This window comes from Triticum urartu, chromosome 1A (genome assembly GCF_056163025.1).
Source record: "Triticum urartu cultivar PI428250 chromosome 1A, HENAU_Tu73, whole genome shotgun sequence".
NCBI lineage: Eukaryota > Viridiplantae > Streptophyta > Magnoliopsida > Poales > Poaceae > Triticum > Triticum urartu.
The window spans coordinates 590,173,119-590,197,042 of NC_141873.1; the positions used below are offsets into that span (position 1 = coordinate 590,173,119).

Below are 23,924 nucleotides of genomic sequence, written 5' to 3' on the forward strand. Positions count from 1 at the left end.
TCTAGTTACATTAACCCCAAGAAAGATGAAGTGAAGTCTGGAAAAAAGAAAAGAAAACCATGATGTTGAAAATGAAATGACTTGGGTAGTTCTTCCTGATAGACAAGATACACAGAAGTAGACTTGTGGTACACTCGACCGGCTGTCCCAAAAAAAAAAATTGCATATGAAAAATGGCACGCACTTGGATTGTGAAAATGAGAGACATGATGGTGCATACTGGGTGGACACGGTCCGGGTTGACGCCATGATTGGCCGCCGCTCGCCGTTGCTGTCAGGCCCAACTCACTCACTCAAACTCAAGCGAGGCGAGACGAGGTAGTACAAGACAAGGAAGAGGAGACTCGCTCGCGGCTGCTTGGCTTGATTCACTATATAATAATTACTGAAGAAAGAAAGGGAAATCCTAACTGAAAGACGAAACTGAATTTTTGAGAAAGTTTGACAGCAGCTAGCTAGTACGTAGCTGTTAACTTGCATTGCCTTGCCGGGTCATCCACGGCACACCCGTTGACAGGGCGTTGTCCTCGACCCGACCCGAGCAAAGCACCTCGCCAAATGCCAATGCTCTTCTCGGTTCACCTCACGCCGAGCAATCCAGTTCATGCATAACGAGGTGAGGTGGATGGTTCAGGCGCCTCCCCCCACCCAACCCAACCCATTCCTGCTTGCTCATATCCCACATTGTTTGTTCAAATGGATGGATGGATACTTGAACCATTCCCACGCCCCACTTGTTCCGCCAAGGAAACTAATTATTCAAGGAAACAACATCATCTAAGCTTAACAACATCAAGGTAAATTCTTCATCATCAAAATTCAATTCAATTCAATTCAATGCACAACAAACAATCAACTAGTCACTGACCAAAGTAGATGGTGATTTCATCAAATAATTCACACATATATACTGAAAAGAATTTGTAATTTCAAACAAACAATCCATCAAGGTAAAGTCTTATATGGTGAGGGGCAAGAACGCATCACTTCCTCATTATCTTGGTATTTTAAATGAATCAAAACTGCAACACTACACTTCATGATTATGTCAGTTTGGCTTGCAACCCTATAGTATTGTGGGACTGCTTCACTCCACATCATCACCAGTGAAAATTGCAATTGGATTATGAATTTTAAAGGAGCTACACTCTTATATCATAAAATAAGCAGAGCGTACACAAACTCCCCAAAACTTCACAGGCTCTTGTGGCCCATCCATCTAACCCCCTCTCCTACCAAAACCAAAAGCGGCAAAAGAATTGAGATATCCATCTCAATCACCTATAACTGGTTGCTTGTTAGCCAACTTGTCCAAGATCTTGCCATCTTCTTCTCTTTTTTTCTCTCTAGGTATTTAAACTAAAACAAGAAAGATCTCCAAGGCTGGCAAAAAACAAAAAATATGTGAGCCTACTAGACAGACCAAATTCAGTTCCAATTTACTCTACACTGTACACGAGCAAGCGAGCCGCCATCATATGATACGAGGTGAGCTTCACCCGTTTAGCTTCGCCAGGAACTGGTTCATATCATACTCGTCCGCGTACTGCGACTGGTCCCACAGCTCGTCCAGCCCACTCAGGATTGACTTGAGGCCCTTGCGACCCGGTTTCCCCTTGTTGCTATCTTCTTCCGTGGCGCTCGAACTGCTTGGGAGAACCGACGCCTGCACATTGGAGATAGGATTAGGAATGAGTTCATACCACAGGGGAACTAGTTTGTCCCAACTATCTTACCTTTCTGGAAGCAGGGGTCGAAGTGAACAAATCGAGTAGCTGGTCAGTGTTCATGGTCTTCAGGCTCGCGTTCTCAGAATTTATGACCGCGTTGGCGACCGACACCTTGAACCGCTGGAGACTCATCACTTTCTCCTCCAGGGTGCCACGCATGATGAGACGGTGCACATTCACAACTTTCCTTTGGCCCAGACGATGTGCTCTGTCCATTGCCTGTCCCAGCAGAATTACATTCATCAGAGGACAAAGTAAAAATCTGAAGGCAGTAATAGTCGGAAAAGCTGCATATGGATTCTAATTAATGCGGGGAAAAAAAGGCACTGTCCCTCTGTTCAGATGCAAAAGACGAACCTGGAGATCCTTCATTGGGTTCCAATCATGTTCCATGAAGACCAAAGTGTCGGCAGACGTCAAATTCAAGCCCAGACCGCCGACTGCAACAAACAAGAATCATCTAAGCAAGCCTTTCTAGCATGCCAAGGAGTAAGAACGCCACTTCACAAGGAATTCCTTGAACCTACCATGAGTCGTTAGTAGAAGCACATCGATGGTTGGGTCCGAATTGAACGTTTTGACAATTTCAAATCTCTTGTCTGTTTGAACAGAGCCATCAAGTCGCAAATACGTGACACTGCAACATTACCAAAATCACCCTAATCAGATGGCTTGCCTGGTGAAGGCGATATGATGATATAATAATGCACATTAACTCTTGATGACTTTAAATGCTGCAGAAATGCAAAATGGCAGCAAAATTACAATAAAACTAACAGCCTAAATTAGTTTTTGGTCAATTTAATCAGTGGTATCCAAACTCAAGTTTACGCATTAGACAGTTCAGCAGCAGCAGCGATTCTGAAATATTTAAGCATACAGGACTCCTTAAACAGTAAAACAGAAGGTGAGGCACATAATGGTACTACATACAGCAACGTTCTTGCAGAATATTTGCATCACCTGCTACTAAATGTGAATACAACACCAAATGATATTTGCTGAATATGAAATAATGCGTATCTAGATGCAACCAATATAGGTATGAAAATGGCATAAAACTCACCTTCTCATATGGGACTGAAACAGGTCCTTCTCAATAATGTCAAGGAAAGCCTACAGAAGAAGTTGAGAACAGAATAAGGATGAAATCAGAAGAGAGAAACAAGAGACATCACAGAGAAACAGACTCAATACCTTATGTTGAGCAAAAATCAAAACTCTGTGTTGCCCAACAGCCGCAGAAGCATCAGGACTAGATATTTCTGATCCTATACCACACTCTTGCAATATCTCTTGAAGAGCAACAAGCTTAGGAGAGTGGTGCAGCTCATGCAGTTCATCACCAGTTCCCATACCTATCTCCTTTAGATGCTCCACAATATAGTCAGGTGGGCTCTCCCCAATTACAAGTAAAGGATGGCTGCAGAGCTTCAACAGGTATTGTAGTGCCTGCGTTATTACAAAAGAATATCGATCCATTTAGAGGGTAGTACTAAAACAGGATACTACAGAATGAAGAAACAAGAAAGAGTTGGCAAAGTGTAGCACCTGGAACACATGGCGAGTTGCCTTTGGTTGAGAGGTGGATGGCTCTGATTCGTCTGCTTTTACTATGGTTGAAATCTCTTCTTTCACATTGGAGCTGGAGAACTTGTCATAAAGTTTCAGCTGTAAGTGGCTGAGATTGCAATGTCTGTCCTGGATAATCTTCTCTGGAAGATCCGATAAGACTTCATCCTTGGTTCTTCTGAGTAGAAATGGCATGACCTGGTATAGCAAGGTTAATTTATTTATCAATAAGGCAATAATATAGTGTTATTTCTAAAATGTACTGTAAGACACAAGATAAAAACCTGTTTATGAAGTGCCTCCATTGCAAGAATGCCTGCTTCAGCATCCTTTGCTGAACATTTGGAATCTTTAGCTGCTATCAGTGGTTTCCCATATGTAGATTGGAACTGTGCAAAGCAATGTTTGGTCAGATTTCAGCATACCAAGATAGCTTCCACGATGGAATATGTGCTTTTGACGAGAGTAGTATGGATTGCATCTTTAGGAAAGAACTTATTTTCAGCTGGTTGAGGTCTAAATAAGAAAGGTGTGTCTACTTTCTTTGGTTTGTATATGTATTCCACTTTGAGGTTTATCATTCATAGACTAGTTGAAATAAATCATTTTATGATGCAGCCTAGCACATACTAAACATCATATGTAAGAAAGTGTAATGGCTCATAATTTTAGTTGTTGTGGTGTCTATAGACTCTAGAATAAAAAAATACACATACCACGAAGGCCAGATGACCATTCTTTAACTAACAAGCAAATATTAATGAAGTCATTGTTGTTCAAATTCTAGTCTTAACTGATAATATTAAGCCTGTGACTCTGATGGAACACACCATGATAGTTACTTTTAGATATGCTAGGATAAATTCTAGTCATTGATAGTAACTCTGTGTTGGGATGCAGGGAGTAGGAGGCTAGAGCAGACTAAAAGTTACTATCAATCGGTTCCATAAGGAAGTACAGATTCATAGCACACAACTTACCTGTTTTTCTGTTCCAAGAAACCCTGGCATAAGGAAGTCAAATAGCGACCACAATTCCAATACATTGTTCTGCGGTTCAAGAGAATGTGTCAACTTATAGAAATAATTAAATCAATGGCAGCTAATTTACTATCCACAAAGGACAGACATAAATGAATATGTGAACACAAATAGAGAGCAGCTTAAGGTATACCTGAATAGGAGTTCCACTCAAGATAAGACGGTGCTGTGCTTTCAACTGCTTCACAGCAGACGTTATTTTAGATCTTGAGTTCTTTATTATGTGCCCTTCATCCAGAACACAATAGTTCCAAATGACACTCTCGAGAAAATCGATATCCTTGCGTATAATATCATACGATGTTATGATGACATTGAATTTATCGAATTGAGCACGGAGCGTCATCCTGTCTTGTGACGAGCCAATGTACTGAAGAGGTTTCATGATAGAGCTATCTATGTATTTCTCCACTTCGTATTCCCAGTGTGCCACTAATGTAGAAGGACAGATAATCAAAGATTTTGGATCTTTGTCATCATTCCGTGCACGGGACTCGGCAATATCACTTGCTACGATAGCAGACGCCTGGAGTGTCTTGCCAAGCCCCATGTCATCACATAAAATTCCATGTAACTTAAACCGTCTAAGGAATGCTAACCAGTTGATTCCTTCTTGCTGGTACCTGACAAACAAGATTTTTTTTTTTTTAAAAAACATCAACATATGAAGCAAAGCTAGACTCAACTTACATGACAATTTCATTTTTATGCATGGAAAATAAACAATTTCAATAAAGTAGAATGCCATCATGAAGCCAAATTCTGACTAAGGAACTTTAATGATAGTTACAAACCTGCGCAACTCAACACTTAGATGAATGTTGAGCTTGTGATCATCAATTTGAGAGTTGTCAAGGAGTTGTTCCAGAAACTGTGCATCTTCTGTGCTGCTATATAAGCGCTCACTTAATCCACTTGGTAGCGGAACTCCCTTCGCTAATGGCAGCAAAGGGACCAAAGCAGCGAAACTGTGAGTGACGGACTGCCTAACAGATCCATCAGGGTCGCTCATGCACCTCAGAAGAGGTACAACAAGGAAAGGAGCATAAGGAACCAACTCCACAGCCAAACCCTGAACAAGAAGGCTCAAAAGCATCCCAGCTCCTTGTCTTGCACACACAGAAGATGAATCCGACAACATTGGAATGGCATTTTCTATGACAACTACCATCACATTACCAGTCAGTGACTTCGCCATTGACGTGATACACCTGGCAGCAGCTAACCTAACAGCCACATGAGAATGACGCGCGCACCCAAGAATGCAGGGAAGGAGCCTTAACAGCTGAGGCCTCAAGGGCTCAGGCAGGTGAGGTGTAATTGAACGAACAACCTGCAACAATCAGGCACACCATTAGAAGCATGGACATGTGACTGAAATGCAGCCAAATAAGTCTAGACTAAATGATTTGACATGACGATCTAAGCCTATTGCCTATAGAATATAACTGTCACAGCCACATAACACTGAATCCACATTAAGTCCTGATGGAACAAACCTGGATGTTATTTATGAGGGACTGTGGGTCCTTATCCTCACAAGACCTGCCTAGTTGTGTGATACTCGGATCATCTTTCTGAATGTCATCTTCGATCTTAATAGGTTCAAGAAACTCGGTAAGGCAATCCCATAACTTGGGGAGTTTTTCAAATAATGATGATCCAAATTTCTCACAGAGATGCTTTAAAGCCAACTCTGATCCACGACGACTTACATAACCTTCCGTTTTTGTTCTTTCTTCACCGCCAGAATTCACATGACCCCTGGATTTGTGGTTGCTAAAACGCTTCCCGATTGACAACAAATTTTGGTCCTCGATAACCTGTATTGAATTAATAACTGCAGCTTGAGGTGTCTCGCTGATATCAGTGCATGCTAAGGTGCAGAGGTTCTTTGTAAGCTTGTCATTGGGGCCTGGCTTCCGACCAACACAACCAAAAATGAGCTCCGCAAGTGCATCTGCTGCTTTGTCTTGAAGTAGTTCCTCCTGCATGACATGGAAACATCTAAATTCATATGCTAAATTGACAAAGTAGAACTGCTAAAGTAAGCACAAGGCTACATGTTTTACCTGTTCTCTTTTTATTGCAGCCATTAAAGGTAAAATGACTGGATTCAACTTGCTTGGTAACCCCGACATCCAGACGACAGCAGAAGCCACCAAAGAAGAGACAGTGACGTGCAAATTGTTCTGCATAACAATATTAAATGAGTTAACTTATGTGAAGATGCAACCATGGACCGACCAAGAATAATGTAACACAGACCTTCAACATTTTAACACAAATATAAACAGACAATAACTGGAGAAGACACACACCTGAACACACTTCAAGTAGCCTGATGTGGACAACAGGCCTTGTTTAGCTGACTCTATGTTATTCAGGACAATTTTCTCACTGTACGAAGGAAGATCAAACTCAGTGGGTAACGACAGCTTTGAAGCAAAATTAATAGCATCATCAACGCTCAGCATGTCAGCGTTAAAATTTAAGCTGCTGGCATAATCTTTGAAAACAGCACAAGACTCTACTGTGCGGAATAAATTAGTGGCTTCATTGCGCATCTTTGTGTATGTCCTTGCAAGTTCAGAATAGGGAAGCACAGAGCCTTTTGTTGGAAATGCCGGATCAGAGCAAGACAGCAAGTCCAAAAGATACTCTTTCACAGAGGAGAAGAAAGCTAGCAATGTGCCCACTGCAGCGAGATCTCTTCCTCTGAGATCTTTAAACCAAGAAACAATAACCATAGAAGCCACCTGGATCAACAAAACAGATCAGTACAATGCAAATAGTTCTGGAGTGAAGATATTAACACACTAATATAATGCGGCCATTTCTAACCTGTCTCTGGACTCCTGAAAGAGACATGACATCATTAGCAAGTGGAGTAAGAACAACTTGCCACGAGCCAACTGGCAACTTCGAGGCAAAAAGCCCAAGGGCCATTGCTGTTAGCACTCGTGTATGGGTAACAGATTTGTCAGAATCGGCCCCCACGATTATCTTTGGAACATTTGAAGAAAGATCGAATTGCTTCTCGTGTGAAGTATTTTCTCCTGTAGAACCAAAAGATACCATTCTTGAACTTTCATGTTCTAGCTTTGCAGACCTTATCTTTGCAGCTCTTGAACGGCTTCCTCGGGGAAGGGCAACTGGCATAAACATTTTTGTAGAATCCAATGTTGAGCCATATGGAGTCGTAGCAAGTTGTACCCAATTACCAAAATATGATATTGCAGCACACTCAAGGTCTTTCTCAGGGCACTGCAATAGCAAAGATGGTTTTGTTTGTTAATACCATCCTATGATAGACAAGATTACTAAAGTTTCTGGGTATTTACAAACGGTAATGCTAAAACTCTGACGCCAGATTTTTAAACATGGCAACTTGAACGTTTTTTATGGCAATTTTAGTTTATGAGCATGGCAATTTCCTGGCAAGAAAACAAACAGAGGCGGATTTGCCATGCTTGCCAACTAAACTTGTCATCCTCAGTAAACACAAATTGCCATAAAAAAGGTTCGATTTGCCATGGTCAAAAATCTGACGTCAGATTTGTAGTGAAGTCCTTTACAAAATGCCAAGAAGTCCAGAACATCAACCTGAAGTAGAAGTTTCCAAGCCCTTTCAGAAGATTGAAGAATCTCATCATTCGACTCCAAAAGTATATTCTGGAAGGCAACCTGCAGTGAATCACCTAATATGGATGTAGGCCAGAAATTAGATGAGGCGTCTCCAGCTGAACTCCTGGTGTTGCAAACCTCAAGAAGCCTCTCCTACGAACAGTCAAAACTTCACAGTTAACTAGGAAAGCATAATGATACAAGTGGACTCGCAAAATTCAGTATACATAATGGCGATGAAATTGCATTATTCCATACTTGAGGCTGAAAAGAACAACTCAAAGTAAAATTTTACTAAAGAAAGTTGCATAAAACATTAGCCCGATGGCTCAAAACTGATGCAAATGTAAGACGTGGACTTGCACTAAAGGCAACAAAATTGCATTATTCAGTTCTTGCGACTGGCAAAAGTATCTCATGGCAGGTTGTTTCTTTAGTAAACAAAGCTGAAAAAGGGATTAGCCAGATGATTCAAAGCTGCTGAACTACATCGGCTTTAGAGACATGTGATTGAATGGTAATGACTGCTAATTTCTATAAATCAATTCCAAAACTCTGGTGATTTCTTTAGTAAACGAAGTTGCAAAAGTAGCCAGATGGCTCAGACTGCTGCACCACATGTTGTAGAAATTTCTCACTGAACAATGACGGTTCTTTCTATAACTCAATTCAAAAAGTCCAGAATGCCTGATACATCAGCACAATAAACCAAAGTGGATCCTAAATTCCAAGTAATTCTTACCAATGTTCGTATAGCAGAACGCCGGACTGAAGTAATACTGTGTCTCATAAAAGGCCACAAACGGGGTGTCAGTGTGGCTAAAACATAAGGGTTCTCACTGTATGCCAACTTGTCTTCTTGCTCAGCCATCTGAGTAGCTTTGTTTAGATCAAATTCTCTCTCGCTTAAGGCTGCCGTACCAAGCATCTTTGGAACCATCTCTGGTTGCGAATATATCTCAGCTAACAAATTCATTACACTGAAATAGAAAAGAAATGTTAACAGTTTAGTTTCAGAAGATGAAAGAACAGCCATAAATTGGTCAAAGAATCTTTGGCTTATGCTCAACTTTACGCTAATGTATGTTTGCCACACGACACAAGATTGAGTGATACCTGCTTGTAGATGGGCTTAGGTCATCAAGGTCAAGCAATATATCCCATAACAACATCACAACTGAATTCAGAAATTGATCATTTAGTCTAACTAAAGAAGCAGCAGCCGGGATCAGGGCCTCTGCAGCTACAGCACGGACATCATCATCCGGATCTTCCAGACCAGCTTTACAAGCATGAAGGACATACTCAAACAGATCTTTAAGCATTTCCTGGTGAGGCAGAAAACGGTATTATCAATTTTGTATACAGATTGGGCATCAATTCATACATCAATATGGATGAACAAGCCATTAATAGTGCACACTGGAGCATCTAGATTGACATGAGTTGTACAAAGCCCAAGGTGTAGTCAATCACATAACAGCGCAATATGGAAATAAAATCTTATATAGGTGATCAGTTGCTCGATTAGCAATCACCTTGCGAACCGCAACCAGGTATTTAATTCCAAGGAGGCTCCCATGACGAACTTCCCACTCTTGCCTGCGCTGAAAAAACAAATAAAAGAGATGACAGTGACGACAAAAGTGAATGTTTTGTTTTAGAAATGGATGACCATGAGACAGATAACTACAACACATACCTGCATTTGCAACAAGATATTTAGTGTATGGCACACTAAAGAAGGATGCATGTACTTCAGAACAGCACCAAGAGCTTGAGCGCAAGTTTCACGGACAGGGGCAACCACTTGATCAGATACATAATCACCAAAGCTGCAAGCAGAATAAGGTGTGCAGAAGTAAGGCTAATGAAGAAAAGGAAATATAAGCATGCCCATCTTGAAGTCCAGAAATGCATACCGGTCCAATGAGAGAGCGCAAAGGAAACGAATTGCACAATCTTGAAGGAACTCCCAATTCTTCATACACGAGTACTTGGCCAATTTCATCAGTTTCAGATATTTTGAATTGTCAGGAGCATGTACAACAGAACTTGGATTTGATGCTGAGTTGAGTGCACTGTGGAGTGATGTACATGATGTTTCCACTTTAGAGGGATCAGTTGAATTATCAAGCTGCAACTCTGGCTCATCCTTTACATGAGCAGAATTAGGTTCACCACTCGATACAGTGAGCACATTACTCAAACCTGCCTCGGCTTTGGAATCAACAGGATTGACCAGCTCCTTATCCACGTCAATGTCCATAATCTCGGAAGGATTTGGCTTCTCCTCTTCCATATGTCTCTCAACAACTGGTTCAAGCATAATCTCAGAAGGATTTGGCTCTTCTTTCTTATGTCTCTTCAAAACTGGTTCAAGTTGTTCCGCGTCAATGTCTTCATTAAGATCAATACCATGAGGCTTTTTCAGGGTGCCAGAATCAGTTTTATCATCCAGATCAGCAAAAGGTGAGCTCAGATCAGGGAAATATACTCCAGCACAAGCACCTTGATGCGTCAAAATTTCCCTCAAAGCCATAATGGTGCCATGGCGAACTTCCCAAACTAAAAGGAAACAAAACTCAGTTAAAGGATATAAGCAACACAAAAAAGAGACAAATGTTGGAGTTGGGACATGCGCTTACTAGGGTCAAACATGTCAAGAATAAGCTGATCAACAAACTGTTGAAAAGGCCATCTCCCACTGTCACTGTACTCCACATTGTCTTCATCTGCAACTGTGTCAGAAGCATCCTGAAATTAGGGAAATGAAATTATCAAATCATCATGGATTGAAGACAAAGCCATCCTCCTAGGAATGCTACTGCAGAAGTAACGTCTAATTGCCAGACAAAGCAACAGTAATAACAAACTAGCAAACTTGCCCATGTATTAAGCACAAGAATACCAAGGCAAGTGAAGTGTATCAGCCACTTGCACCATGCCACATATGTAGGCATACTACAATCTATGCCAGCAATTGATAGGAAACAAAATTTTACTGCTTTTATGCTTTGAAATATTGGAAAAATAAAAATACTAGCAGGCATAAATTTGCTGATCCTTTAGATTATTTCAAGAATGAGGTATCTTATATATGAATTAAACATCTCACGAAAGTAAATCAAATACATTTTAGTACATATGTGATTGATTGATCCTTACGTTATATGTGCCAGCTTGGTCAGAAGAAGCTCCATTGGACGATGAAGAATTTTTTAGCACAACCTCATCATCCTCCGGTATAGACTTTGTATGATCCTTTGCGTTGCTCTTTGCTTTCCGCTTCAGCATATTACGTTCCCTGGCACTTAGCCGCTTAGGTCGAAAAGTAGAATGTTTTGGATACCTAGGAACCATGGAGGCAACCAAGTGCTGAATATTCTGACCACTATTATACGAATAAAATCCATTGTTTTGGGCATTTGCACCCCAATAATTCTTTTGGGCAAGAAGATCCTCATCTTTGAAAACGTCATTGAAATCCATAAACTGCTCGCACACATCAAGACCTGCACTAGAATAAGAAAGAAGTATGAAACCAATCCAAAATAACACTGGAAATATGCGAAGTAGACATTATGGAAACAGCACACGAGATCCTATATGAGATCAGATAGCACTTTGCATCACATATATTAAGCAAAAGGGAACAAAGGAGCAACTAATGGTATTTTAACCCCTGCTCGCAATCTCAGCAAATCCAATAGATGTAAGCAGCGCAATATAATTGGTCAGAAAAATAGCTACTTGGTATTTAGTGATCACCAATATACGAATTCAAACTGATCGGCAGAATTCTAATGTAGGGCACTCAAGAAAATGCATTACAAAAATTGATATTACAATTAACTGACAAAAAGGCTAGTTATCCATCTTTAAATCTATAATCTCACAACAATCTATATTTTGTGAACACCGGCCAACAATAAGATGAAACATTAATTAAATCTTGGAAACAGATTGTGCTTTACCATACATAGTAAGAAAAATAACGTACCTAAACGCCGCCGAAGATTTTGCTTTTGGCGAGCTAAGCGGTCTGATGGATTCTTGCCATTATCGTTAGCAACATCGAATTCCTAGCAATCAAAACAGAGAGAACTCAAGTAGTCAGACCAAACTCTTTACTTCATTGATGTGATACGAAAGAAATCCAAAACATTTTAGTTGTGTTCATCAAATATTGAGGAGCAAGAATAATGGCACAAAAGATGCACCTGTCCACCCGATGACAACAAAGGAGACCCAAATTCCAGTACCCTGTTTATATCAAAGCTGTGACAAAAAGAACAGCATTATTAGTCTCTTCATTTTAAGAGATGGGAACAAGACAGAAAGAGGGAAGTGAACAAAACATTGGGAAACCAAATGCATCAAACCTTCCAAAAGCAAGCTCAGATGTTGCAGTAGTATCAGGGCGTGGCAATGCTGACGCAACATCACCAGTTTCATCAGATAACCCAGAAGCATGTTTTTCTGCTTCCACGGCTGCAAACAAGTCTTTGACTGACGTGTGCTTGACATTCTCTGCTATGGAACCGATCGCCTGAGCTGCAGCAACCCTCGTGTCCCAATTCTTACTACGAAGGTACTGAGACACCTAAAATTGGCACATGACAGCATAACGTTCAGCCACCATTACGTGCATAATGTATAGAGAATGAAAGCTGGCCGCTCTCCAGTAAACTATGCATAGCATATATGCTAGCATGTTGATATCATAACAGTATTGAGTCATAATTTAATCTGACTGAACATATGTGAGTACTTGGATTGCTCCATAAAAATACGAATCAACATTCGAACATGCATGCGTAGGTGAGGTCATATATATATAGCCAACAGAACTGCTATTTGACGGATCAACTTAGACATAACCGAAGATGTAACATATAACAGAGGAAACAATGTAGGATGAAATCATGTGGTATCAAAGAAAAACAAGAATGAAGTGATGCAGCTACAAAACCATGCATTCCTTCATACATCATGGCTTGACCAGCACAGCATGGAGCATACTAGGCGAGCAGTTGAAGGGTTCCTTCCAGGTTTGCATACCTTTTTCAACAGAGCATTTAGCTCCTGGGGATGTGTCCTTGCGATTTCTCCGATCTGGCGTGCGGCCGCGAACCTTGTCGCTTGTGTCGAACCAGCTAAGTCAGGTTAAAGGAAACTTTGCAGAAGAGATGATGATGGTGACGAGGCACTAAACATCACATAACAGTACATTATATAGGTTGGCAAGCAGTATGGTTATTATTATTTATTATGAAGCATGGCTAACTTGAAACTCCAATCCAACTGAGCTAGGTGAGGTTGAAGGAAAGTTTGCAGAAGAGATGATGGTGATGAAAGGCACTGAACATCACACCACATCATGTTACATTACGTAGGTGGCTAAACTAAACAGTAGGGTTATTATTATTATTATTAAGCATGGCTAACTCGACACACTCCATTCCAACTGGTGTTGTTTTGTTTTGTCCAGAGAGAGAATGGGCACAAACAAACAAACAAACAAACTAGAAGTGAATGAACACAGCAGGCAGTTGCATGGAGTAAATGAACCCAAAAAACAATAATAATAATAATAATAATAATAATAATAGTGTAGTATGCAAGTAGGAAGGAAGGGAAGGAGGGAAGGATACTGTCGAGCAATGTGAGGAGGCGGTGAAGGCGGGAGGAGCTCTGCGCGGCCATACTGGGGTGGCACTCATCCACTCGAATCCACTCGGCGGCGGGCGGTGCTTCACTCCAAATCAATCAATCAATCAATCAATCAATCGCTCCGCCGCATGCCTGCTCAGCAAACAACAACACGGGACGGGTGAGGGCGAGCGCAGGTAACGGACATGCGCGCGCACGGGGCGGGCGCGGCTGACGGTTTCAAATTGGATTCGAAATCCGCGGAGGCGGCGCACGAGGCGCTGCGGGGCCTGTGCGCGCGAGGCGGATTGCGGCGGAGGGAGGGGAGCCCGTGCGCGCGCGCGGCGATCCAGTCTTATCCGTACGGGGGGAGAAGGCGCGCGGCAAAAGAGAAGAGACAAATCGAGAGCGAGAGAGAGGGGGGAGGGCGGGAGGCGTACCGGGGGTGGCGGAGTAGGGACGCCGGCGAGGTGGGAGGTGGAGCGCGGCGGCGACGGGGGAGGGAGAAGGGGATCGCGGGAGGAGGGAGGAAGAGCCCCCGCCGGGGAGGGGAGGGGAGGGGAGGGAGGGGCGGTGTGGGGTCGGGGTGGCGAGCCCAATCCTCCCTCACGCGCGCGCCCGGGCTCGGTCGCTGCTTCCTTCCTTCCTGGTCGAGTCCAACCGACCGACTCCAGAGGGCTGGCTACCGGGTCGGGGTTGGGGGCATGGGGTGGGGGGTTCCAACTGCCGTGGCGAGGGTGTTATTTTATAGGCGACCTGCTTCCCTTCCCTTCCCTTCCACCACCTCGGGCCGGCCTTTGGACTTGGGCCCATCTTTCTTTCTTTCTCCTTTCCCTCGCTGGGCTCTCTCTTCTCCTCTCTCCCTACGTGGATGTGGGCTTTCTTCTTCTTCTTCTTCTTCTTCTTCTTCTTCTTCTTCGTGAACGACATGTTTTTTCTGTCTTATATCTGAAGTCAACCTATTTTTCTCTCCGTCACACCACGGCCTCTCTCCATATTTGACGTGTCCAAAACCTAGGGCACCTGACGTGAGGGAGCCCGGCCTCGACCTTGTCCAGGGCCCACCAGGCCCAACGAATATCATGAAACCCTAAGGACCCGAAAGATAGAGGGCGGCAGCAGATCTAATCTGACCTACCGCCTTATGTAACTATGGGTGTTATTTTATAGGCGAGTTGCTTCTTCCTTCCCTTCGTGATCACGCTTGCCTCGGCTGGGTTCGACTTGGGCCCCTCTTTCTCTCCTGTTTCCCTGCGACCCGGACTCCCTCTTCTCTTCTCTTCTCTTCTCTACATGGACTTTCTTCTTTTCTTTCTTTTCCTTTTTTAAGAAAGACCATCATGGCAAGCTTTATTGCTTATTAAACATCAATAGTCCGCAAGCTTGCTCATCAGACACTCAAGAGGCTCGTCGGTCCAACCAGAAGAAAACTTATTACAACAACTAAAAACCAGCTAGCACATGCGCCGCTTGATTTGCGGGATCGAAAACGATGTTTGAAACTGACAACCGAAGCAATTGCTTGCCCTCGGGGCGTGACAATCGTTCTGTTAGGACTAGAGGGAATCAATGGATCCGACCACATGTTGATATCATTTCTAACACCTACTCTCCAGATATATCCTCTTTTGAAAACCTCAACACCTTCAATGATGCTCTGCCAAGTAAATGAAGCCCCGTTCTTCAGAGTTGCTTTCAAAAGGCCTCCATTTAAGAAGTATTTTGCTTTAAGAACTCTTGCACATAATGATTCATGTGAGTTAATTAGTCTCCAACATTACTTAGATAGCATTGCAAGAGTAAATGAGTACAAATCTCTGAAACCTACACCTCCTTCACTCTTCGGGTAACATAATTTCCATCGGGACTACCGATGCATTTTTTTTGTTCTCTTCGTCGTCACCCCACCATAAGCTAGCAAAAAATATCTATGATTTCCTTGCAGATACCTTTTGGCAGACAAAAAACGGATGTAGCAAATACAGGGATAGTTTGAGCTACAACCTTAAGCAAAATCTCTTTACCACCAACAGATAATTGTTTCTTCATCCATCCTTGGATTCTTTGCTTAATTCTTTCAATAGAGTGTTTGAAACGGTCACTACGGTCAGCTCCTACCATAGCCGGAAAGGCCTATGTACTTATTAGAGAGTGCCTTAGTATCAATATGTAATTGTTGGCATACTTCACTTCCTGTAATTGCACTAGTATTTAGGCTAAAAAAACATTTGACTTCATCAAACTTACCAGCTACCCCAAATTCTGGCCAGGTATCTAACACTTGCTGTAAGCAAGTTGCATTTAACACATGCGCGGTCATGAGAATCAAAGATGTTGGAAATATGCCCTAGAGGCAATAATAAATTGGTTATTATTATATTTCCTTGTTCATGATAATCGTTTATTATCCATGCTAGAATTGTATTGATAGGAAACTCAGATACATGTGTGGATACATAGACAACACCATGTCCCTAGTAAGCCTCTAGTTGACTAGCTCGTTGATCAATAGATGGTTACGGTTTCCTGACCATGGACATTGGATGTCATTGATAACGGGATCACATCATTAGGAGAATGATGTGATGGACAAGACCCAATCCTAAGCCTAGCACAAAGATCGTGTAGTTCGTATGCTAAAGCTTTTCTAATGTCAAGTATCATTTCCTTAGACCATGAGATTGTGCAACTCCCAGATACCGTAGGAGTGCTTTGGGTGTGCCAAACGTCACAACGTAACTGGGTGGCTATAAAGGTACACTACAGGTATCTCCGAAAGTGTCTGTTGGGTTGGCACGAATCGAGACTGGGATTTGTCACTCCGTGTAACGGAGAGGTATCTCTGGGCCCACTCGGTAGGACATCATCATAATGTGCACAATGTGATCAAGGAGTTGATCACAGGATGATGTGTTACGGAACAAGTAAAGAGAATTGCCGGTAACGAGATTGAACAAGGTATCGGGATACCGACGATCGAATCTCGGGCAAGTATCGTACCGATAGACAAAGGGAATTGTATACGGGATTGATTAAGTCCTTGACATCGTGGTTCATCTGATGAGATCATCGTGGAGCATGTGGGAGCCAGCATGGGTATCCAGATCCCGCTGTTGGTTATTGACCGGAGAGTTGTCTCGGCCATGTCTGCATGACTCCCGAACCCGTAGGGTCTACACACTTAAGGTTCGATGACACTAGGGTTATAGGGAAAGTATGTACGCGGTTACCGAATGTTGTTCGGAGTCCCGGATGAGATCCCGGACGTCACGAGGAGTTCCGAAATGGTCCGGAGGTAAAGATTGATATATAGGAAGTATCGTTTTGGCCACCGGAAGTGTTCCGGGCATCACCGGTAGTGTACCGGGACCACCGGAGGGGTCTGGGGGTCCACCAGGTGGGGCCACCAGCCCCGGAGGCCTACATGGGCCAATAGTGGGAAGGGACCAGCCCCTAGGTGGGCTAGGGAGCCTCCCACCAAGGCCCAAGGCGCCTCCAATAGGGGAAGGGGCAAACCCTAGGGCAGATGGGCCCTAAGGCCCACCCTAGGTGCGCCTCCCCCTCTCCCCCTTGTGGCCGCCACCCTAGATGGGATCTAGGGCTGCCGCACCCCTTGGGGTGGGAACCCTAGGTGGGGGCGCAGCCCTCCCTCTCCCCCTATATATAGTGGAGGCAAAGGGGCAGCCCAACACACGATTCAATCTCCCTGTTGGCGCAGCCCTACCCCTCTTCCTCCTCGTCTCTCGTAGTGCTTGGCGAAGCCCTGCTGGAGTCCCGCGCTCCTCCACCACCAACACGCCGTCGTGCTGCTGCTGGATGGAGTCTTCCCCAACCTCTCCTTCTCCCCTTGCTGGATCAAGGCGTAGGAGACGTCACCGGGCTGTACGTGTGTTGAACACGGAGGTGCCGTCCGTTCGGCACTAGGATCATCGGTGATTTGGATCACGACGAGTACGACTCCATCAACCCCGTTCACTTGAACGCTTCCGCTTAGCGATCTACAAGGGTATGTAGATGCACTCTCCTTCCCCTCGTTGCTAGATTACTCCATAGATTGATCTTGGTGATGCGTAGAAATTTTTTAATTTCTGCTACGTTCCCCAACAGTGGCATCATGAGCTAGGTCTATGCGTAGTTACTATGCACGAGTAGAACACAAAGTAATTGTGGGCGTCGATATTGTCAATTATCTTGCCGTTACTAGTCTTATCTTGATTCGGCGGCATCGTGGGATGAAGCGGCCCGGACCAACCTTACACGTACGCTTACGTGAGACCGGTTCCACCGACTGACATGCACTAGTTGCATAAGGTGGCTGGCGGGTGTCTGTCTCTCCCACTTTAGTCGGATCGGATTCGATGAACATGGTCCTTATAAAGGGTAAATAGAAATTGGCAATTCACGTTGTGGTTTTGGCGTAGGTAAGAAACGTTCTTGCTAGAAACCTATAGCAGCCACGTAAAAACTTGCAACAACAATTAGAGGACGTCTAACTTATTTTTGCAGCAAGTGTTTTGTGATGTGATATGGCCAAAGGATGTGATGAATGATATATGTGATGTATGAGATGATCATGTTCTTGTAATAGGAATCACGACTTGCATGTCGATGAGTATGACAACCGGCAGGAGCCATAGGAGTTGTCTTAATTTATTTATGACCTGCGTGTCAATATAAACTGAAGGAAATATGCCCTAGAGGCAATAATAAAGTTATTATTTATTTCCTTATATCATGATAAATGTTTATTATTCATGCTAGAATTGTATTAACCGGAAACATAATACATGTGTGAATACATAGACAAACAGAGTGTCACTAGTATGCCTCTACTTGACTAGCTCGTTAATCAAAGATGGTTATGTTTCCTAACCATGGACAAAGAGTTGTTATTTGATTAACGGGATCACATCATTAGGTGAATGATCTGATTGACATGACCCATTCCATTAGCTTAGCACCCGATCGTTTAGTATGTTGCTATTGCTTTCTTCATGACTTATACATGTTCCTATGACTATGAGATTATGCAACTCCCGTTTGCCGGAGGAACACTTTGTGTGCTACCAAACGTCACAACGTAAATGGGTGATTATAAAGGTGCTCTACAGGTGTCTCCAAAGGTACATGTTGGGTTGGCGTATTTCGAGATTAGGATTTGTCACTCCGATTGTCGGAGAGGTATCTCTGGGCCCTCTCGGTAATGCACATCACTTAAGCCTTGCAAGCATTGCAACTAATGAGTTAGTTGCAGGATGATGTATTACAGAACGAGTAAAGAGACTTGCTAGTAACGAGATTGAACTAGGTATTTGGAATACCGACGATCGAATCTCGGGCAAGTAACATACCGATGACAAAGGGAACAACGTATGCTGTTATGCGGTCTGACCGATAAAGATCTTCGTAGAATATGTAGGAGCCAATATGAGCATCCAGGTTCCGCTATTGGTTATTGGCCGGAGACATGTCTCGGTCATGTCTACATTGTTCTCGAACCCGTAGGGTCCGCACGCTTAAGGTTACGATGACAGTTATATTATGAGTTTATGCATTTTGATGTACCGAAGTTTGTTCGGAGTCCCGGATGTGATCACGGACATGATGAGGAGTCTCGAAATGGTCGAGACATAAAGATTGATATATTGGAAGCCTATGTTTGGATATCGGAAGTGTTCCGGGTGAAATCGGGATTTTACCGGAGTACCGGGAGGTTATCGGAACCCCCCGGGAGCTATATGGGCCATGATGGGCCTTAGTGGAAAAGAGAAGAGGCAGCCCTTCATGGGCCATGCGCCCCTTCCCTCCCTTGGTCCGAATAGGACAAGGAGAGGGGGCCGGCCCCTCTCTCTCTTTTCCCCCCTCCGCGAATCCTATTCCAACTAGGATTGGGGGGGGGGGAATCCTACTCCCAGAGGGAGTAGGACTCTCTTGGTGCGCCTCTCCTAGGCCGGCCGCACCCCCCCTTTAGTCCTTTATATACGGAGGCAGGGGCACCCCAGAGACACACAAGTTGATCCACGTGATCATATTCTTAGCCAGGCGCCCCCTGCCACCATAGTCCTCGATAATATTGTAGCGGTGCTTAGGCGAAGCCCTGCGATAGTAGTGTTGGGGAACGTAGCAGAAATTCAAAATTTTCCTACGTATCACCAAGATCTATCTATGGAGAAACCAGCAACGAGGGGAAGGAGAGTGCATCTACATACCCTTGTAGATCGCTAAGCGGAAGCGTTCAAGAGAACGGGGTTGATGGAGTCGTACTCGTCGTGATCCAAATCACCGGAGATCCTAGTGCCGAACGGACGGCACCTCCGCGTTCAACACACGTACAGCCCGACGATGTCTCCCACGCCTTGATCCAGCAAGGAGAGAGGGAAAGGTTGAGGAGGACTCCATCCAGCAGCAGCACAACGGCGTGGTGGTGGTGGAGGAGCGTGGCAATCCTGCAGGGCTTCGCCAAGCACCACGGGAGAGGAGAAGTACTTTGGAGAAGGGGAGGGCTGCACCAGAACATTGGTATGGCTGCCCTCCCACCCCCCACATATATATAGGGGCAAGGGAGAGAGGGGGGGGCGCAGCCTTGGCCCTTCCTCCAAGGAAGGGTGCGGCCAGGGAGGAGTCCCTCCTCCCCAAGGCACCTAGGAGGTGCCTTCCCCCTTTAGGACTCTTCCTTTCCTTATCTCTTGGCGCATGGGCCTCTTGGGGCTGGTGCCCTTGGCCCATATAGGCCAAGGCGCATACCCCTACAGCCCATGTGGCCCCCCGGGGCAGGTGGCCCCACCCGGTGGACCCCCGGGACCCTTCCGGTGGTCCCGGTACAATACCGGTGACCCCGAAACTTGTCCGATGACCAAAACAGGACTTCCCATATATAAATCTTTACCTCCGGACCATTCCGGAACTCCTCGTGACATCCGGGATCTCATCCGGGACTCCGAACAACATTCGGTAACCACATACAAACTTCCTTTATAACCCTAGCGTCATCGAACCTTAAGTGTGTAGACCCTACGGGTTCGGGAGACATGCAGACATGACCGAGACGTTCTCCGGTCAATAACCAACAGCGGGATCTGGATACCCATATTGGCTCCCACATGTTCCACGATGATCTCATCGGATGAACCACGATGTCAAGGACTTAATCAATCCCGTATACAATTCCCTTGTCTATCGGTATGATACTTGCCCGAGATTCGATCGTCGGTACCCCGATACCTTGTTCAATCTCGTTACCGGCCAGTCTCTTTACTCGTTCCGTAACACATAATCCCGTGATCAACTCCTTGATCACATTGTGCACATTATGATGATGTCCTACCGAGTGGGCCCAGAGATACCTCTCCGTTTACACGGAGTGACAAATCCCAGTCTCGATTCGTGCCAACCCAACAGACACTTTCGGAGATACCTGTAGTGTACCTTTATAGCCACCCAGTTACGTTGTGACGTTTGGCACACCCAAAGCACTCCTACGGTATCCGGGAGTTGCACAATCTCATGGTCTAAGGAAATGATACTTGACATTAGAAAAGCTTTAGCATACGAACTACATGATCTTGTGCTAGGCTTAGGATTGGGTCTTTGTCCATCACATCATTCTCCTAATGATGTGATCCCGTTATCAATGACATCCAATGTCCATGGTCAGGAAACTGTAACCATCTATTGATCAACGAGCTAGTCAACTAGAGGCTTACTGTTGGAAATATGCCCTAGAGGCAATAATAAAAGCATTATTATTATATTTCTTTGTTCATGATAATTGTCTTTATTCATGCTATAACTGTATTATCCGGAAATCGTAATACACGTGTGAATACATAGACCATAATGTGTCCCTAGTAAGCCTCTAGTTGACTAGCTCGTTGATCAACAGATAGTCATGGTTTCCTGGCTATGGACATTGGATGTCATTGATAACGGGATCACATCATTAGGAGAATGATGTGATGGACAAGACCCAATCCTAAGCATAGCACAAAGATCGTGTAGTTCGTTTGCTAGAGCTTTTCCAATGTCAAGTATCTTTTCCTTTGACCATGAGATCGTGTAACTCCCGGATACCGTAGGAGTGCTTTGGGTGTATCAAACGTCACAACATAACTGGGTGACTATAAAGGTGCACTACAGATATCTCTGAAAGTGTCTGTTGGGTTGACACGGATCGAGACTGGGATTTGTCACTCCATATAACGGAGAGGTATCACTGGGCCCACTCGGTAATGCATCATCATTATGAGCTCAAGGTGACCAAGTGGTTGATCACGGGATCATGCATTACGGTACGAGTAAAGTGACTTGCCGGTAACGAGACTGAACAAGGTATTGGGATACCAACGATCGAGTCTCGGGCAAGTAACATACCGATTGACAAAGGGAATTGTATACGGGGTTGATTAATCCTCGACATCGTGGTTCATCCGATGAGATCATCGTGGAGTATGTGGGAGCCAACATGGGTATCCAGATCCTGCTGTTGGTTATTGACCGGAGAGTCGTCTCGGTCATGTCTACATATCTCCCGAACCCGTAGGGTCTACACACTTAAGGTTCGGTGATGCTAGGGTTGTAGGGATATGTATATGCAGTAACCCGAATGTTGTTTGGAGTCCCGGATGAGATCCCGGACGTCACGAGGAGTTCCGGAATGGTCCGGAGGTAAAGATTTATATATGGGAAGTCCTGTTTCGGGCATCGGGACAAGTTTCGGGGTTATCGGTATTGTACCGGGACCACCGGAAGGGTCCCGGGGGTCCACCGGGTGGGGCCACCTGTCCCGGGGGGCCACATGGGCTGTAGGGGGTGTGCCTTGGCCTACATGGGCCAAGGGCACCAGCCCCAAAGAGGCCCATGCGCCTAGGGTTACAAGGGGAAAGAGTCCTAGGAGGGGAAGGCACCTCCTAGGTGCCTTGGGGGGAGGGAAACCTCCCCTTGGCCGCCGCACCTAGGAGATTGGATCTCCTAGGCTGGCGCACCCCCCCTTGGCCCTCCTATATATAGTTGGGGAGAGGAGGGACTTCATACCTCAGCCTTTGGTTGCCTCCTTCTCCCTCTCCAACACCTCCTCCTCCTCCATAGCGCTTGGCGAAGCCCTGACGGAGTACTGCAGCTCCATCATCACCACGCCGTCGTGCTGCTGCTGGTGCCATCTCCCTCAACCTCTCCTCTCCCCTTGCTGGATCAAGAAGGAGGAGACGTGGATGTTCCGTACGTGTGTTGAACGCGGAGGCATCGTCCGTTCGGTGCTAAGATCTTCGGTGATTTGGATCACGTCGTGTTCGACTACCTCATCCCCGTTATTTGAATGCTTCCGCTCGCGATCTACAAGGTACGTAGATGCATCTAATCACTCGTTGCTAGATGAACTCCTAGATGGATCTTGGTGAAACCGTAGGAAAATTTTTGTTTTCTGCAACGTTCCCCAACAGTGGCATCATGAGCTAGGTCTATGCGTAGTTCTCTTGCACGAGTAGAACACAATTTGTTGTGGGCGTTGATGTTGTCAACTTTCTTGCCGCTACTAGTCTTATCTTGCTTTAACGGTATTGCGGGATGAAGCGGCCCGGACCAACCTTACACGTATGCTTACGTGAGACCGGTTCCACCGACTAACATGCACAAGTTGCATAAGGTGGCTGGCGGGTGTCTGTCTCTCCTACTTTAGTTGGAGCAGATTCGATGAACAGGGTCCTTATGAAGGGTAAATAGAAGTTGACAAATCACGTTCTGGCTTTCACATAGGTAAGAAAACGTTCTTGTTAGAACCCTACTTCAGCCACGTAAAACCTGCAACAACAATTAGAGGACGCCTAACTTGTTTTTGCAGCAAGTGCTTTGTGATATGATATGGCCAAAGTTGTGATGAATGATGAATGATCTATATGTGATGTATGAGATGTTCATGCTATTGTAATAGGAATCACAACTTACATGTCGATGAGTATGACGGTGCAAGGATGATCATGGAGCCCCAAGATGGAGATCAAAGGAGCTATGTGATATTGGCCATATCATGTCACTATTATTATTTGATTGCATGTGATGTTTATCATGTTTTGCATCTTGTTTGCTTAGAACGACGGTAGTAAATAAGATGATCCCTCATAATAATTTCAAGAAAGTGTTCCCCCTAACTGTGCACCGTTGCTACAGTTCGTCGTTTCGAAGCACCACGTGATGATCGGGTGTGATAGATCCTTACGTTCACATACAACGGGTGTAAGACAGATTTACACACGCAATACACTTAGGTTGACTTGACGAGCCTAGCATGTGCATAGACATGGCCTCGGAA

General features: G+C 44.5%; 1 protein-coding gene across 2 annotated transcripts; it reads right to left on the reverse strand.

Moving 5' to 3' along the window:
* Positions 1–1,100: 1,100 nt before the first annotated feature.
* Positions 1,101–14,333, reverse strand: RGD3 (ROOT GROWTH DEFECTIVE 3). 2 transcript variants are annotated; one of them, XM_048696493.2, is made up of 29 exons: positions 14,065–14,333; positions 13,627–13,777; positions 13,034–13,128; positions 12,355–12,575; positions 12,193–12,250; positions 11,973–12,054; positions 11,138–11,484; positions 10,618–10,726; positions 9,892–10,537; positions 9,672–9,804; positions 9,508–9,576; positions 9,086–9,297; positions 8,712–8,949; positions 7,949–8,122; positions 7,187–7,609; positions 6,664–7,101; positions 6,415–6,534; positions 5,842–6,330; positions 5,137–5,675; positions 4,476–4,965; positions 4,283–4,351; positions 3,587–3,691; positions 3,282–3,500; positions 2,928–3,182; positions 2,797–2,846; positions 2,258–2,367; positions 2,088–2,170; positions 1,737–1,949; positions 1,101–1,666 (listed from the first exon to the last, which is right to left on the reverse strand). In XM_048696493.2, exons 2-29 carry the CDS (start codon positions 13,676–13,678, stop codon positions 1,496–1,498), a joined length of 6,210 nt encoding a protein of 2,069 aa, XP_048552450.2. In that variant the 5' UTR covers positions 13,679–13,777; positions 14,065–14,333; the 3' UTR covers positions 1,101–1,495. The 2 variants fall into 2 exon arrangements, with proteins under 2 accessions (XP_048552450.2, XP_048552453.2); XM_048696496.2 differs by lacking the exons at positions 11,973–12,054; positions 12,193–12,250; positions 12,355–12,575; ... (1 more) ...; positions 13,627–13,777; positions 14,065–14,333 and having other exon boundaries at positions 10,618–10,710; positions 11,138–11,334.
* Between the last annotated feature and the right edge of the window lie 9,591 nt (positions 14,334–23,924).

What these genes read in the sequence shown, in the direction of transcription:
- RGD3 (XM_048696493.2), bottom strand. Translation starts at nt 13,678, where the DNA reads ATGGCCGCGCAGAGCTCCTCCCGCCTTCACCGCCTCCTCACATTGCTC. An exon ending in CTGCAATAAAAAGAGAACAG is followed by an intron (nt 6,331 to 6,414) that starts GTAAAACATGTA and finishes CATGTCATGCAG; the next exon opens with GAGGAACTACTTCAAGACAA. An exon ending in CCCTCATAAATAACATCCAG is followed by an intron (nt 5,676 to 5,841) that starts GTTTGTTCCATC and finishes TGATTGTTGCAG; the next exon opens with GTTGTTCGTTCAATTACACC.